Below are 18,423 nucleotides of genomic sequence, written 5' to 3'. Positions count from 1 at the left end.
ATTAGAATTAGCATACACTCATACAATATTTAATACTATTGTTTTATTTTGTGTATAATTGTACAATGTAAGCCATGTATACCCACACATCATCATGTCCCTCCTTTTCCTTCTAGTGACCCTAATCTCTCAGATATTTTTAGAGAAACATTAGTTTACTGACGACCTGAACTAGAGTCTGTGCCCAGTGCTTACTAAGTTTCAAATAAGTGTCCTGCCCAGGGCATTAAGGAAGAAGAGGAGGAAACATAAGACCACATAACAGTGCAAGAAACTTGAAGCTCTAAAGGTGGTTTTTATACCTAACCACCCATGCAGAGATCATGCCACACTCTACGTACCAAACAAGCCATTAATCTCATTGTGCGAGTGTGGACATCATGTTCAGGATTAAGCAAGTATTCTTTATCAGGAAATATAAGGTTAATGCCAGTTTTAAATGAAAGGAAAATCCTTCCAGGTTTTATTGGACAGAACAGGCTGAACTGGAAGGAGAAAGGGGAAAGGTAAAAGATGAAAACAGGGCAAGGATACAGAACAGAGTTTCTCTGTTTATACATACTTATTTATAAAACTGGTGAAAGACAATGGCTAAAGCAAACTTAGCAATACCTTGAAGTCTTCAATCTGCATCAGAAGTGTTGATTCCATCTGGTTGTCGTTGGAAAGATCTCTTAATAATTATATCAGCTTAAAGACAATGAGTGGGTTTGACTTTTCTGCTATACTTGCCCTTCTGGGAGTCATTCTCATTCTCATTCTAAATATTAAAGTCTTTATGGCTAAAGCATCTAAATGGCAGTGTCCTCCAGGACCCAAACCTTGGCCAATTATTGGAAATCTACACATCCTCAACCTGAAGAGGCCTTATCAAACCATGTTAGAGGTAAGACATAAATACATAAATGACAATTCACATTGTGTGTGTGTCTGTGTGTGTGTCCTGTGCATATGTGTGTGTTTCCAAATCATTCTTAGCCTAGAATGTTTATTAGCTTACATGTGCTAACTATAGCTCATATATATGTTTTGGATTCATCAGCATTCAAAATTAGCAGAGCTAGTTAAAAATGCATATATGCATTTAAATTTGTATATATATATATATAGTGTGTGTGTGTGTGTGTGTGTGTGTGTGTGTGTGTGTGTGTGTATGAATTAGCTAGCTAATATGGTTCAAGGGTAGAAGTGGCAATTTTATTCTCAAGTATTTACAGCATGTGAACTTCTTCACTTCAAACATTTTGGTCTACATTTAATATATATTCTTCTAAAATCTCCTGGGTTTTGATCATTGACTTATGGGCAACTTTCAAATTAACCTCTCAAACCTGTATACATAAATAAGATAAACACCCATGTTATGGATATAACAGTTTAAATCTAGGTCTTCTATTAATTTGACAAATGACTTTATCTTTTGTCCTTTGTGTCACTGCCTAACAGGTTATGGACCTGGGACAAGAATTAGACTAAACCTCTTCCACTTTTTCAGTGAAAAAATTTTGTAAAGTTATTGTTTATAGGGATAGACAATGTGAATATTTTGAGCTTGCAATTGGCTATATGCTCTAAGTTGTTTCTAATTGAGTCCGGTTCTCATACAATTTGTAACATTTCAATTTTAAAATCTTAAGGCCAGCACAACATCAAGGCATTCAAAATTCTAACATGGATTAGCAAAGGGCTCATGAAATCCCATTTTTAGCTGGGGAGCTACTGGTCATTAATGACTGCTATAGGGAAGAGAATGATGACAGTTACCTTCGGGGATGTTAGCACAAATAGGCTATCTATTGTGAGTAAATCCATGTCCATACTGGTGGCAAAATTTAACAAACTGTACTTGAAAAGAGTACATGATTCTTATATCAGGAATATAAGTGATGGGTATATAGGGAGAAGGTAGATTTGGGAGTGGATTTGCTCAGACTAATATACACTTATGAAATTTGCCAACAATAAAAAGGAATATTGCATGAGCTTTGTAGAGAATTTTAGGTTCTTTGAATTTTCTTTTTAAAGTTATATCCTAGCACCTGCCCTTTGAAACTTTTATGTTTAAGAAGAATTCTTTGATCTACTTATGTGTACATGGTCAAATTGTCTTACAAAATAGTGATGCTGGCTTCCAGCTTGCCCCTTACTGTGCAAAGATGAACTCATGGGAGATAGGAATATGCATTGTAATATGAAATAGAGAACCAGAGTTCCAGCCAACAGCCTCCACTGCTTGCCCTATGAATGGAGCACTCGAGAAGAATATACTTAAAGAAATGTACTTGAATCAAAAGAAAAACAATAAAACAGATTTAAAATTTAATAGTAATTAATCACTTTATTTGCATGATGTGTGTTTGGATAAATGTTACATAATACTCCAGAGAAGCTTGAGGGCAGCTTTCTGGCGGTGAGTATTTATGTTCAGCCTTTGTGGGTTCTGGAAATAAAGCTCAGGTCACCAGACTAGTTTGGCAAAGACCTTTTCTGATGAGCTTCATTGTTTGCTATAAGACCACATTTCACACCAATGATCCTATACTGTGCACTTGAAATACACAGAGGTGGTGACTACATATCAGAAGTATAAATCTATACACTGCAAAAGGCTGGAGAATAAAATTAAATGGTGTATGTGTTTACATGTTCATATTATGAAATCTTTTATAAAATTTATTCATTCTTATTCAAAAAAATAAAAATAAAAAAATAAAATCAATAAAAAAAACTTAAGGCACAAGGTAATGAAGAGAAAACTATAATTTCACCTCAGTTGGCAATTCAAATTTGTTTTAAAATTTTTTAAAATAAATCAACACAAGGCATCCACATTCTCCTAACTAACCTGGGGAAAGACAAATTGACATTTCTATCTCCATTTTACAGATCAATATACTTTCACAGAATATAGAAACAACTTAAACCATCTCTGTGGCTCCTTCTACATCCAAAATCACAAGCCGGGGTAATCCCTCATAAGAGTAAGATCTTTCAACACATCTCTGTTTACTGCTATGCTCCTCAAAGTTATTTCCACACTACTCCTGTCCTTTGCTTATACATTAACTAATCTACCTTCTTCACGGTATGCTCTTTCCTTTCACATTTCTACAGATATGCCACTGTTCTGAACGATTTCTACAAAAACAGGAGGCTTCTACTCATTTTCATGACCTGCGTCATTTTTTTTTTTTTTATGAAACTTATCCTTAAATTGATTTTCTGGCATCAGCTAGTCTACCCTATATAAAGTAGTTCTCAATCAGTACACCCTGCTCTCAAACTCCTATTTTATTTTCTGCTTCCAAAATATGAATCTTAGTTTTACTGCTTTTCTAAATCCTTAAGTCATCCTTCTATTCCTGATGAAATTGTAAATAAGTCAAGTTTCGTATATAAAGAAGCATTCCAAATTGTTATCTCAATCTCCACCAAAACTCAGTTAGATTAAGATTGCAGGTTCTCAACTAGTGGGCCATTAATTGGGTGAGCCTTTTTGAACATCCCCACTTGCTCTGTGATCTCATGAAAATACAATATCCTTTCTATCTATTAGTGATGATATATCTACTCAGGCAAGGTTATAACGGTGCTAAGAATAAACCAAGATGTCCTATATATTGGTTCCTGCTACTTTTCAGTTATCAATGAAAAGTGGAGTTCTTTTATTTTCAGTAAATAATGTTATCAGTAACGGAGAACTAACTTGGCCCCACTAACATCATAGCACACATTAAAAACCAGAATGTGAATATGGAATAGTATCAGTGTGGTAAGTCTTTCATCTCCCTGGAATTATGGCTGGGCATTTTCTGTTTTCAAACAAACACATATAGGGAGGGATTATGGGTATATTCTGTAATAAAAGATGACTCATATTTTCAAAGTCGAAATCAAATAGAGTACAGGGGCCACCAACTGAAGGTCGTTAGAGTATCTCCAGGAGGTAGAGTGGCTGGAGAAATGACCTTGGTAAAGCAGTGCAGAGGCCATGAGCAACTACCCTTTTAATTATTCTGTGATGTTTTAGTTGTTTCTCTGTGTTTTGTACACCACAGCTCTCCAAGAAATATGGCCCCATTTACAGCATTCGAATGGGGCCAAGGAAGGTGGTGGTGCTTTCTGGCTATGAGACAGTGAAAGATGCCCTTGTCAATTATGGCAATCAGTTTGGCGAACGTTCTCAAGTCCCTATATTTGAAAGACTTTTTGATGGAAAAGGTAATGACCCCTTATTTTCAAATACATTCCTTTGGTCATAAGTATTGACTCAACTGTGTTATATTTATTTATTTCTATATCTTCGCTTTGATGGTTCTATATGATCTGAACACTAGTCTTCCTCCATGGAAAATAATGAGTTTCTTTGCAATTTTTCATTGACACCTTAGTCACACAAACTCGATATAAGAAAAATATAAACATTAAAAATTGTGCACTGAATTTATTGAGAAAAAAAAACACTGATTTTTTCCCAACCCAAAAGTCCTTGCTGTTTGACTAGAAAAGAAAATATCCTCTTACTGAATAAGCATTAAAAGAAAACAATGTGCTTCACGATCTGCCACTGTAAAAACAGGAACGAATGCCTTTTACATACTGGAATCAACATGTTCACATTACATGTATGTTCTCAGGATTAAAATATTAGCTATTACTCAAGATACTGTCCTTGCTAATTGGACCCATATAAAGAAAAACAAACTTACCATACACTTATGAAAAAAGCTAGTTTTGTGAGTTAGAGTAAGCTCACCCTCAAAGTTTGGCTCATATGTTCCCATAAAAGCTGAGAAGCCAGGGTCTTACATCCCTGGTCATTTCTGACCTGTCTCCAGACCTTTGGAAAGACATTATAGTCATATAAATATCTAGACAAAATGATGACTTGGTTTTCATAGATATTTGTATGCATTTCAAATAGGAAAGAAAAGTATTTACTGTGCTTTCTACAATAAATCCTTCAAGAAGTGAAAGAAGAGACTCCCTAGACTTGGCGCTGGTTGGGCTTCGTTTGTTTTCTTTTCTTGCTTGCTGAGAAATGAAACTAGGGTTGAAATATGCAAGATAATATTTTTTACTATACCATGAACCCATTCTTTCCTTATTTTTGGGAGGGAACACAAAAGCTTTTGATTTCAATTTTTATTTATCACTGAGCACTAAATTTAAAACTGTTGGGAGTACTTTAAACACACTCTCTTTCTCTCCAAGGAATTGCCTTCGCTCATGGCGAAACGTGGAAAACAATGAGAAGATTCAGCTTGACCACCTTAAGGGACTTCGGCATGGGCAAGCGAATTATAGAAGACACAATTATAGTGGAATGTCAGCATCTCATACAGAGCTTTGAATCTCACAAAGGTGTGTACAACAAATAAAGCCTTTTCAGTTTTCATGAAAAAGAAATAAACAAAAGGTATATTCAGTCACTTAGTTTGACATAATTTAACCTGTAGAAAAATTACACTGATATGTATATACCCACCCAGTGCTGCTGTCTACTCCAATACTGTCCATGTTGACTGTAAATGTTTATTTACATTTTCTCCTCCTCCTCCTCCTCTTCTCCTTCCCCCTCCCTCTCTCTGTGTCTCTTTCTCTCCCTTTCTTCCTCCTTCCCTTTCTGTCTCCCCTCCCCCCTCCTCCCTCCCATTCCCTTATCTTCCTACATAAATAAATCTATTAAAAATAATTTTTATGTAAAATATATTTTGAATCTTTGAAAGTGCCTTGAAACCACGCTGTCTTTTCATTCTCAGAGTACAATAATGTTCTCATAACAGAAACCCAATCTTCCCATATTGAGACTTTAACTTTGACATAATACAGAGCATCTGGGGAAGACAGTGGCATTTTCAGCCACATAACAGAATTTAAAAACTAGCCCATCATAGTAAGTTGGAGAGCAGATAAAAGGTGCTTTGGGCAACAGAACAGAGAAGCCTTCCATCTGGACAGCTGCCAGGAGGAGGGCGATCCAGATAGAGGAGGCAGCAGAGTTGTCTTTTGGAAGGGAGAACTCAGAAAAAAGGGTGTCTTAGTAGGAAAAGCCTGTGAGCCCCTACACCCCACCCAAGGCTAGGATTTTCAGGTCTTCTGCACGTGTATCTTGTTTTTTTGTTTTTTTTAAATATTTGAGCTTTACCTGATCTTCTTTAGGCTATAATGCTTTCATCTCAATGCAGGAGCGTGCTTTATTGCAAAGGGGATCCTTAGTTTTTATCCAGTTAAGGGAAGCAATCGTTAGTAAAGGATAGATAGCATCGATCACAGACCAGGGCACTTGAAAAGATGATTATCCACTACCAGCCATTAGAGGTGTGAGCAAATGTCACACCTGACATCAAATGATGCCTGGCAATGAGACAGCTCCAGGTCCCTTTTCATGCCTTTCCTGTTTTTCTGATGTTCCCTCTCAAATGAAAGCTACAGAAACTGAAACTTCTCCACTCTGAGGAAACCCTTCTGCTCAAAGCAAGCCAGGAACATCATCCTAACCTTCACTGGCATTTCTTAGTTGGCTGCAAAGAAATTCTTGATCTACCATATATATCAAATCCCAAGACTCACATTTCTGAAGGAACTATGCTCTTTTCCCTTAGAGGAGGCGATAGACAGACGGAAACCAGGAATCTGAGCAGCTACCCTGGGTTTCCAAAGTGTCTATTGTGACTCGATCACATCCTTTGTGTCCAATCCTGTTTTCACTTAACTCTCCATGTTTCATGGAAACAAAGTGTGTAAAATGGGTAGCTTATTCTTTGTCTCTGTGTCTTCAATCTAAGGGTGCCTATGCCACACATAATGATCAAACAAACTTGTTATTCTCTCATTAACATATTTTGGTCATAGTGCTATCAGTGTACTGTTTTGAATGAACATGGCCCCCATAGGCTCATATATTTGAATACTCAGTCCTCAGTTGTGAAACTGTTTTAGAAGGATTAGGAAATGTGGCCTTGTTGGAGACGGTGTGTTACTGGGAGTAGGCTTCGAGACTTCAAAAGCCCACACCATTTCCAGTTAGCTGTCTTTGCCACCTACTTGTGGATAAGAATGTTAGTTCTCATCAGGCACAGTGGTGCATACCTTTAATACCAGCACTTGAGAGGCGGAGACAGGTGAATCTCTGTGAGTTTTAAGCCAGCATGGTTTACAGAGCCAGGGCTGTTAAACAGAGAAAGCCTGTATTGAAAAATCAATAGGGGCGGGGAAGGAGGAGAAAGAGGAGGAAGAGGAGGAGAAGGGGAGGGGAGGAAGAGGAGGGGGGGGGAGGAGGAAGAGGAGAGAGGAGGAGGAAGAGGAGGAAGAGAAGGAGGGGAAGGAAGAAGAAAAGAAGAAGAAGAAGAGAAGAGGAGGAGGAGGAGAGGAGGAGGAGGAGGGAGGAGGAGGAGGAGGAGGAGGAGGAGGAGGAGGAGGAGGAGGAGGAAATGAATGTAAGCTCTACTATCGTGACTGCCTGCTTGCTTGCTGTCATTCTCGTCCCTAATGGTACCAGACTCTAAACCCCCAAAACTGTAAGCCAATTCAGTGCTTTCTTTTATAAATTTCTTTGGTCATGGAGTTTTCACAGCAATAGCAAAGTAACTAAGACTGTCAGTCATGACTTTTTCTTAATTTCAACATTTAAGCAACAGAAGCAGATGGATCTCTATGAGTCTGAGGCCCGTTTGGCTATATAGCAAGTTCTGGGCTAGCCAGGGTTACATAATGAGATTATGTGTCAAAAATAAATGGGCTTGTTTGCAGGTGGTAAGCTAGTTAATGCCCAACATTGTACAGCCCTCTTGCAATGCACTCAATATGAGAATTTTTACTAATAAATAAATGAATGAATAAACAATGTTTACCTACTGATGTTTACTCAATAATCTTATAATCCAGGTAATTTGTATATGTGTGCTGGGCATTAGGGCTCATGCATACTGAGAAGGCTCTTGATCACTAAACTGTAGCTACCATCTTCCCTTTACTTTTTATTTTGGAACTGGGTCCCATTAGGACCTAGTGACTAGGTTATTTAAGCTGGCCTTGAACTTATTCTATACCCCTAAGAAACCTCGAACAGTAGATCTTCCTACCACAGCCTCCCCAGCAACAGGGATACAGAGCTGAGAAACCAAGTCTGATTTCACACTCTGTGTAGATTTCAGTGATGCAGAAAATATCAAAGTATAGTAGAATGCTATACTCAAAACTTAAATGCCGTATATGACAGTAAATGATATTTCCTGTATCCAATACATTAACAATGATCCTCTATAAACACACTGAGTACCCAGGTACACCTGCAAATGTTAAATGCCTCTGCCACATTATTATTTCTCTAGCGAAACTGAGTGCCTACTTTTCTTTTACATGCCCATTGAATTTTTGTGGCCATCTGAGCATTTGTGCCAAAATTTAGGCATTAGTCAAAGTCAAAGCTATAAATGTCACATGTCCATTAAAGGTACAATCACAAATAATTCTTCCATGAAACTCTTTATTGGATAGATTGTCCCAATCAGTCTGTAACTGGGTTAGTGCTGGGTATGTGAAGATTCCTGATCTGTCTGATGAATTGCCTTATAGGAAAACCCTTTGAGATCAAAAGAGTACTGAATGCTTCTGTCGCTAACGTCATTGTGTCCGTGCTGCTTGGGAAACGGTTTGACTACGAAGATCCCCAGTTCCTGAGACTCTTAACCTTAATTGGTGAAAACATAAAACTCATTGGAAACCCTAGTATTGTGGTAACTGTTTCTTCTTTATTTGATTTGTTTTCATTGCTCGATTCCTCTGTGGTACACTTGATTGTTCAAGAGACTGTGAAAAGGATGTCAGTGTGTTCTAAGTCATGATAAACATGTTTGTTTAGCCTACCTGATGATTTTCTCACCACAAAGCACTGCAATAATTACCTGGATTCATGGACGGTGAGTCACACTAATGTTATATGGTTTTGGTGTACCTTATAAGTGTAGCCATGAGTTGTTTACCTACATCAACAATCATTATAGAATGATTGAATATGAACTAAATATCAATAGTAGATATTGAACTCACAGTATAATTCAATTAGGAAAAAGAGGTTATGATGACTGTCTTACTTAGGGTCTCATTGCTGTGAACAGACACCATGACCAATGTGAGTTTTATAAAGGTCAACATTTAATTGGGGCTGGCTCACAGGTTCAGAGGTTTAGTCCATTATCATCAATGCGGGAGCATGGCAGCATGGCAGCATCCAGGCAGGCACGGTGCAGGAGAATCTGAGTTCTACATCTTCACCCGAAGAAAGTCAGGAACAGACTGAACATCCTCAGGCAGCTAGGAGGAGGGTCTCCAAGCCCACCCCACAGTGACACACTTCCTCCAACAAGGCCACACCTTCTAATAGTGCCACTCCCTGGACCAAGCATATGCACACCATCACAGAATGGCTTGACAATCTGATTCATTTATCACTGGAAGCTCCATCTTCTACAGAATGGAGAAATGAACAAACAGAAAAAAGCACTGGCTGTTCCTCTAAAGGATCCAAGTTCCTTTCCTAGAACCCACATGGTGGATCACGGCTAGCCCTAACTCCAATTTCATGGAATCAGATCAATTTTTCTGAGCTTTGTGGACATCAGACACTCAAGTGGCACACAGATATACATGTAAACAACACCCACACTTAAAAAAAATAGAATAGCTTTCATCTTCCAGATCCAAGAAAATAGAAATTTTGAATAGTACCAATCAATACAGCAAACAATTTAAGTTTTTTTCTACAAATGCAGGTAACCTATTAATATATAGGTACTTAGAACAGGCACAGGCAACTGTCTCATATAACCTTAGATGAGATCTTCTGTTCATTAACTCATCTGAGACAAAAACTAAAGGTGTTATTTTTGTGACTTTTTTCAATAATAATTTATCATTTACATGGTCCAACTAGTTTGTGCCTTTATGTAAAGTACTTTTTTTATATTCCTTTAGCTTTTTAATATTTTTCCTATTCTGGGATTTCTCCTAAGAAGCCACAAGAAAGTACTGAGGAACAGAGATGAACTATTTTCCTTCATAAGGATGACCTTCCTAGAACATTGTCACAATCTTGACAAAAATGACCCCAGAAGTTTCATCGATGCATTCCTAGTCAAGCAGCAAGAGGTAATGGTGTTTTCCTAGGAGGATTTAACTGATTGCTTACAGAGGCAAAACATTCCTTCAAGGAAGAAATTCGAATGGACCCAGATTAATAGTGAGTACTGTATAGAGTCTGAACATGCTGTTTATTATAGTTTGAATACAATTTCCACCTTAACTATAAAGAGAAATTGTGTGGGGAATATTTTAAAAACTCAACTAAAAACTAACTTTGAAACTCCCTAAACAGAAATAGGCTTTGTTATTTTCAGAATTATTTACCACGATTAGCATCTGGGATGCACGTGACTATCCAAGTTCTGCTGGACACTTGCATAATCAAAGGAAATTCCTCTGAGTTGAAGAATGCAATACCTGCTGCTTTTAATCCATGGTACTTTTTTATGATTTACCCATGATGAAATTATTCCATTCTAATAACATATTTTACCATTTTAGGAAAACAACAAATCCGCTGACTATTTCAATGAGGAAAATTTGCTAGCCCTTGTTAGTAATCTATTTACAGCAGGAACTGAGACCACAGCCGCCACACTGCGCTGGGGAATTATACTCATGATGCGATACCCTGAGGTCCAGAGTAAGTCTCCAAGAGGCAGAGTGTTCCCCAAATGGAGCAAAAGAAAAGTATCTTGGAATAAAAAAAAATTGCAGAATTCTACAGTCACACTGCTACCTGTAAATTGCAGCCTTGACAATAGTTTGTGGGGTTAGTGTCCTTCTAGAAAAAGAGAGGAAATAGTTTGAACACCCTTATAGAAGAAGGGGAGGGAGAGGGGATAGGGAGCTTATGGACAAGAAGCTTTAGTGCTGGAGTGATGGTCCAGTGATTAAGTGTGCATACTGCTCTTGCCAAGGGTCAGACTTCAGGTCTCAGTTTTCCCATTAGACAGATTACAACTGCTTATACCCCTAGCTCCAAGGGCACTTTCTTCTGGACTCCACGGACACCTGAACTCATACTCACTTACCCACAAATAGACACATGTGTGCACGCCACACATGTACATGTGCATGTGCACAACTAAAAGTCAAAGAAATCTTTCAAAAATTATTTTTCAGAAGAAAATAGGATTCGTTCTTTAAGCATCCTAAAATGGTCTGAAATCTTTCCATAATCGTTTCCAGAGCAACCTTAAAATAGAAGGAGGGTAGCAGGGTCTCATGCTTTTAATCCCAGCACTTGGGAGGCAGAGGCAAGTAGAACTTTGTAAGTTTGAGACCAGCCTAGTCTATAGAGTGAGGTCCAGGATAGCCAGCTACATGGAGAGACTCGGTCTTAAACCCTTCTCCACTCTCTTCCCCCACACCCTCTCAAAAGAAAACAAGTAGGGATGATGAAGGTAAAAGCACCCAGGTTTGGGTTTGATTGTATGTGTGAAGAAAACATGTAGAATCACTTGAATTCATGTCCATGTCAGACACTAAACTCTAATTGCATTCTATCCAGAAAAGGTCCACGATGAGATCCACAAAGTTGTGGGCTCAGCTCAGCCTCGGATTGAGCACCGAACTCAAATGCCCTACACAGACGCTGTAATTCACGAAATACAGAGAGTTGCTAACATCCTACCCACAAGCCTACCCCATGAGACAACCACAGATGTTGTATTTAAAAACTATTATATTCCAAAGGTAAGGGCTTAAGCAGAAAGAATGAGAATATATTCCCAATCATGGAAGCACTGAGATTGAAGTTCAATGACAGTCTTAGCCTATCTTTCTCCTTCCAACCCTGGTCGCTCTCCTTTCTGTTTACTATCTTACTCCTTCCTCCAACCAGTCAAAACAAGATAACTGTGTGTGTTTATGTATGTATGTGTGCATGTGTGTGTGTATGTGCCACAGATGACTATTCTCTAACACTTTATAAAATATTCTTCTATTTATGCTATAATTGAAAAAAAAATGTGGTTCAGAAAAGTTAAGCCTTTTTGGAAATGAAAGGTTGCTCTCTGAAGGAACTAAGAGTTTTCCAGTAAGCTGTTTCACGTTCTGAGCTCTGAGCCTTGAGCTTTTCCCAGGCAGGCTCTTTCCATCAGTACCTCCATACTTTCATCCTACATGCTTTAATCCCATCACCCCATAAAATAATATATACAGATTCCCAGGCACCTTCATGCCAACCTTTGAGTTCTTGTAAACTGAAGAAATGCATGTATGTCTTCCTAAAACTACACTGAAGGCAAGAGTGAGCAAAAGGTTGTGATAGCACAAGGCACCAATCCTTTTCCTCATTGCTTAGTCTGATCACTGCATAAAGCCATGAATGAATCCTACTCTGGGACTCCTAATCTCTGAACAAGACTGCACTCATCTTTGGAGTTTCTCTTCTCAGTGTAGGCATACCACTAAACTGAGTTAGTCAGATTAAGAGTGAAGCAGAAAAACAAATGCAAGCAATGTGGCATTGGTAAGCCTCATGATATCCTAATAAGATAAAACTTGTAAAGAGAAACAGTCAGTTGATTTTGAGTTTTGCCAGTTCAAGTCCAAGATTAGGCAGAATAGCCCCATCTAAACTGAACTGATGGGACAGTAGGTGTCATTGAGGCAGGTGGAGAGAGAAGCCAGTGAACAGAGAAAGGCTGACAGACTAGAGTCTGTCAGAACCCATCCACTGGAATAAAGATGATCTTCCCCATGATCCACCTCTCCTAAAGGTTCTAGCATACCCTCTGAAACAAGCCATGAACATAGGAAGATTCTTCCCACCCTCAAACCATAGCAAAAGTGAAAACAGAAAAACAGTATTAAACATTATCTAAAAGAAACAGTAAAGTGGTAAGCTTTTAGTTTTATCCGTAAACACTGTTGTTGAAAGGGCTTAGATGCAGCAGGCGTCTAATTAATGTGCTATGTAACTAGGAGGTAGGCTCAGTCTTGGCACATCTCAATCAGCTCTTCGGTGAAGGTGAAATAATTGTTATGAAGAAGAGACACATAACCCTTCGCAGTAGATATGTAGATGATAGATAGACAGACAGACCGACAGATAGATCATCCATGTTTTAAAACGAAATGCTTTTAGTCGACTGATACTAGAGCTAAAAAAAATTCAGGAAGATATCATTTGATAAAATAGTTAACCAGAATACTATATTTCAAAGGCTTATTAAAGAGATACCTATCAAGAGAAAGTAGTGAATATTTTCTTTCAATCAATTAATTTATTTCCTGCTAGCTAAACTTGAACATTGAGTAGCCTATGTTTATACCTCCTGCTCACAGTTCTGCTTTTAACCATTATTTGACTTTGTTTTGTTATCTATCATCTTCAGAATGTCTTTTTCTATACAATTAAAGTCACCCCACACCCTTCATTTATAGAAAGCTGTTTTACAGCACATGGCATAATATGAAAGCAGATAAGTTTATATTTTAGAATCTGCCTATATGATATTTCTTGATTTAACATCCACTGTCATAGAACTTGGGATATAAGAGTAAATGTTCAGTGAGCCATTGAACCATCTAGAAATTCTACCAGGTTTTTTCATTTGTATCCTTTCATCTACAACCTACAACCCCAGTAAGGTCCACTTAATTTCCCCCCTGCAGGTTTAGAAGAGAATTTATTAAAATTAACAAACTGACTGTGGTGGTTCATATTGTAAGCTCAGCACACAGGAGGCTAATCGTCATGAGTCTAAGCTGTTTTGGGCTACAGAGTGAGTTCAAAACCATCCTGGGTCACATAGGGAAATTCATTAAATTACCTGCTGTTATCATATGACCAATACACACTAAAGGCTCATTCCCATGACCTGCTTTTAGTTAGGAACTAAAGAAAACTTTGGTGACCAAAATGAATATCCCATTACTGAACGTAAATCTTTCCCTGACTACTTCATTCTCTTCTAGAGCATTCCATAGCTGGAAATTTACCAGCCATGGTTATAATGCATCACTGGAGAAGAACCTCTTAGGAAAAAATTTAATTTATCTCTTTACACTAACAACACTTTTTATTTTTAGGGCACCGAGGTCATTACCCTGTTAACATCGGTACTTCGGGATCAAACACAATGGGAAACACCAGATGCTTTTAACCCTGCTCATTTCCTCAGTTCCAAGGGGAGGTTTGTCAAGAAAGAAGCTTTCTTGCCCTTTTCAGTGGGTAAGGTGCCTTACTGAACACAGCTAGTTTACAGAGTAAGAGAGATGTCACCTCAAAGTTAGGACAGGTCTTGTGACTATTACCTCCACCTCTGCTCTTGCATTGTGATCAATATTTTATCCAAGCCCGGCTGGTCTTGTGTACACTGTGAAACCTCTTTGAACCTTTAAACAAGTGGCAGTCATTCATAATGAGGATGAGTAACTTGTTCATGGATTTCAAAATTCCTGTGGAAATCAAAATTTTTATTTTGAGTCTAGATAGATAAGCAGTTATAAGTGATTTCTGCAAAAGACCTGAGTTTGGTTCTTAGCACCCACTTTTAGTTAATGACAACTGCTTTTAACTCCAGCTTCAGGAGTCCCTGGTGCTTCTGGTTCCTGCCAGAACCTGCACTTATATGCACACCCCTATACACAGACATATAAATAATTAAAAAGAAATTTATTGTGGGCCTCAAAGAAAGCTAGGAGTACCAATATTTGTTTGTTTGTTGCTATTGTTTTGAAAGTTTCTCTGTATAGCACTGTCACCCTTGAACCTACTATGTAGACCAGACTGGCCTCAAACTCAGAGAGATCCATCTGCCTCTGCCTCTGCCTCTGCCTCTGCCTCCTCTGCCTCCTCTGCCTCCTCTGCCTCCTCTGCCTCCTCTGCCTCCTCTCTGCCTCCTCTGCCTCCTCTGCCTCCTGCCTCCTGCCTCCTGCCTCCTGCCTCCTGCCCCTGCCCCTGCCCCTGCCCCTGCCCCTGCCCCTGCCTCTGCCTCTGCCTAGAGAGCTGGGATTAAAGGCATGCTCCACAACACCCAGCCCAATACAATTTCTTAGTCATAGACAAACAAATAAAATGCAAAATGTTAGAAAACATATTAAATATAGAGCAAATTTATGTGTCCACTACAAGTGGTAGCTATAACTTCTCCACCCATTTATCCCTCTAGTTGTGTGGAAGGCATCCTTTTCTTCCGTTTTCATTTACACGTAGTCACACTTTTAGAAGTCTTGTTCTTTGAACAACTTTTATGATCTTTGTCTCACGAGATTGTTCTCAGATTTACACATGCAATAACATTCTCTTGCTATTACATGTTTTATCTTGTTGGGCTGTTCAGTGTTTACCATGAAACTCAATAAAGTTTAAATGGAAGGTTGTAATTAACATCCCAAGTTACTTTACTTCTGATCTTACTAAACACCATTTAATTATGTCCTTATTTCTTGGGCAATGGAAATATCTAACCCCAAACCTATGCTAGCTTTTCCTTCCATAGACTCCTCCATGGCTTGTGACATTGTATCATAATTATCTGTTTACTTATTGGTCACCTACTAGATGACCTATTCCATAGGCAAGCCCATGAGAACAATAACTGTTTCAAAGTCAAGCACAATAATACCTGTGCCTTGTTAACCTTAAACCTGTTGTGGACTGAGTGGTTAGTTTCTTTATGAACATTGCAGAGAGGCAATATCCTTGGCCTTTCATCCCATAAAAATCTTGCCCCATTCCTGTGCCCAATAAAGAAGTAGTTATATAGAGAGTAATTCTATTCCATGTAGATCTCAAATAAACCAAAAGAGTTAACATGAGATCATTTCCTTCTGTTGTAAAACAGAAGCCTTCTGCATTTGAGTACACCTCTGATTTGTGTTCCAAGAAGTAAATCAGAGATCTACAACTATATGAACTATAAAAATTACTGGTCATAACATAAGCAGCATGTTAAAGCTCTCCTCCTGGGAGCAAGGTAAATAGATATAGTATGTCTTCAGAAGGACTGAAAGCAGATTATAAATTAAAACTGCTACCTTTCATTCAATTATGTTGCCTTTAATCTATAAAACTATTTATCTACATACTATATATCCATAAATAACCCATTATATTTAACCTAAAAATAAAATTGTTTTTAACACAGGAAATACAGATAACCACCAAGAGCCTATGGTTTTAATAAACTTCTACCAGGAAAGTTTCCTTTCTCAATTTTATTGCATTTTTTTTCAGACATTTCCACAAATACTTTACATGTCAGAGTTGTGTCAATTGAGTCTAACTTTGCAAGATGCTTCTCTTTCTTAACCTCATTTTCAAGATCACTGTAACCTAGTTCCTTCCTTTGGTATCTGAGCCAAGATCAGCTAACTCATTCCCTGTGTACGTGGGAGTCAAATCTCATCCAGCCAAAGGCACAAGGACCTCATTGTCAACTTTCCTAATCTTTACCTGACAAATTTCTCATCCTTTCTATCAAAGTTTAGTTATAAAGCTTTCATTCAAGGAATGAACCTTCCATGGTTTATCAGGTATCTTTCCACCGGTCAACTCATGGATTATGACATGGTATAATACTTGCCTATTTATCTATAGGTCATCTGTTAAACAGTAAATCTCCTTGGAACAGTAGCAGACTCAGCACCAAGTTCAGTAGCTACCCTATTGACATTCAACATATTTATGGCCTGAATGATTAACTTTTCCTTAGCAGACACATCATGTACTTTTACCTCAGAATCTTGTGATGCACACGATTTTGTCAAAAAAATATTTTCAAATTAAAATACTGTTCTTGGGGTTTTTTCTGGGGGAAGGGCTGGTTTTGTTTTTGTTTTCTGTTGCTGTGATAAACACCACGACCAAAACAAAACAAAACAACTTGAAAGAAAAAAAGCTTCCAGGTCACAATGCATTACTGAGGAGAGTCAAGGAAGGAACTCAAGGCAGTAGCCTGGAACCAGAAGCCTTAGAGGCATCCTGATTCCAGGCTCTCTCTTTGGCTCATGCTCAGCCAGACTTCTTAGACACTGCCTAGAGAAGATGCCAACCATAGTGAGCTGGGCATTTCCACATCGATCATCAACACAATCTTTCAGAAACCTGACTACATGCCAATATTTTCTGGACAATACCTCAATTGAGGTTGCTTCTTATTTAAAATAAACGATGGGGACAAAATGTTATGTTTAATTGCTTCTCTTCATCATTAAGGCTACCATTTGGATCTTTTTCTTTTTTAGATATATTTCAAAGTCTTACCTAAAAACAAAACCAATAAAGCTCAGAAGAGGTTTGGATTAGCTCTGATCTGGTCCAGCATTGTTGGGGTTCTTGTGCTGATGTCTTATAACCTCCTACATTATCTGTGTCTCCAGGTCGTCGGATGTGTGCTGGTGAGCCACTGGCAAAAATGGAGCTTTTCCTTTTCTTCACCAGTCTCATGCAGAAGTTTACCTTCCAACCACCCCCTGGAGTCTCCTATCTGGACCTGGATCTAACTCCAGACATTGGTTTTACCATTCAACCACTGCCTCATAAGATATGTGCTCTGCTCCGAACCTCAGCTCTTTGAGTTCAGTGCAGCCCCAATTCTTGGTGTGATCTTGTAGTCCTTGGCACAAAGGCTTTCCTTTCCTTCATTTCTATAGCCGTGGTATTCAGCCAAATCCTGCAGTGTTATTATGGCAGTTAGCCTCCTTCTCACAGGGGGCTGTCTTTTCCAGAGTAAGTTTCTGTGCTAGCTGCTGTAGAAGAAACTCCCTACTGCTATTGCAGAAAACAATAGATGAACAGATAATTTCACAAAAAGATCCCAAACATGGTCTTCTAAGGCATGAGACGCCTAAGGATCACAAATCGAGAGTCGTAATTGGTGTTTATGTGCAGGAAGGCAGTATAATATCTATGAATAGCAACACAAATACAGTAAAGAAAATTCAACTCTTAGTGATGCACACACTAAACTTACGGCATTGTTTTCATTCTGAGAACAAGCAGTGGCTAATAACAGGTAATTGCTTGTGAGTACGGCCAGTTTGCTGAGATCAGGAAGTAGTAATTAATCTGGGTCCTACTAGATTGCTTGTTGGAGGGCTGCAAAGGCACTGGGCGTTTACGTCTGGCATGAGAGGTTCGATTTCCAGAATTCATGTAAAGATAGAAAGTGATGTAAACCTAACCCCACACATCACATACACTCATGTTCTCTCTCTCTCTCTCTCTCTCTCTCTCTCTCTCTCTCTCTCTCTCTCTCTCTCTCTCTCTCTCAGATTATTACTAATAATAGTATACATGTCATATCCAAAATGTGCAGAGTCATTCCTGTGGTTTGTGTTCTAAAGTCCCAGTGAAGTCAAATACAAAGGGACCCTGGCAACAGA

At 38.5% G+C, this 18,423-nt stretch overlaps 1 protein-coding gene across 1 annotated transcript; it reads left to right on the top strand.

The window, feature by feature from the left end:
* Nucleotides 1–700: 700 nt before the first annotated feature.
* Nucleotides 701–17,615, top strand: LOC116898440 (cytochrome P450 2K6-like). The gene is made up of 9 exons (XM_032899710.1): nucleotides 701–886; nucleotides 4,059–4,221; nucleotides 5,215–5,364; nucleotides 8,578–8,738; nucleotides 9,976–10,149; nucleotides 10,585–10,726; nucleotides 11,597–11,781; nucleotides 14,125–14,266; nucleotides 17,419–17,615. The coding sequence occupies exons 1-9, from the start codon at nucleotides 701–703 to the stop codon at nucleotides 17,613–17,615; spliced, it is 1,500 nt and encodes a 499-aa protein (XP_032755601.1).
* The last annotated feature ends 808 nt before the right edge of the window (nucleotides 17,616–18,423 follow it).

Source organism: Rattus rattus, chromosome 4, assembly GCF_011064425.1.
Source record: "Rattus rattus isolate New Zealand chromosome 4, Rrattus_CSIRO_v1, whole genome shotgun sequence".
Classification (NCBI taxonomy): domain Eukaryota; kingdom Metazoa; phylum Chordata; class Mammalia; order Rodentia; family Muridae; genus Rattus; species Rattus rattus.
This window is presented reverse-complemented; position numbering and strand designations above follow the sequence as displayed.

Bases quoted from the DNA above. Each gene is read 5' to 3' on its own strand.
- LOC116898440 (XM_032899710.1), top strand. From the start codon at position 701: ATGAGTGGGTTTGACTTTTCTGCTATACTTGCCCTTCTGGGAGTCATT. The intron at 5,365-8,577 runs GTGTGTACAACA...ATTGCCTTATAG, and splicing joins GAGCTTTGAATCTCACAAAG to GAAAACCCTTTGAGATCAAA. The intron at 10,150-10,584 runs GTAATGGTGTTT...TTACCATTTTAG, and splicing joins TCCTAGTCAAGCAGCAAGAG to GAAAACAACAAATCCGCTGA.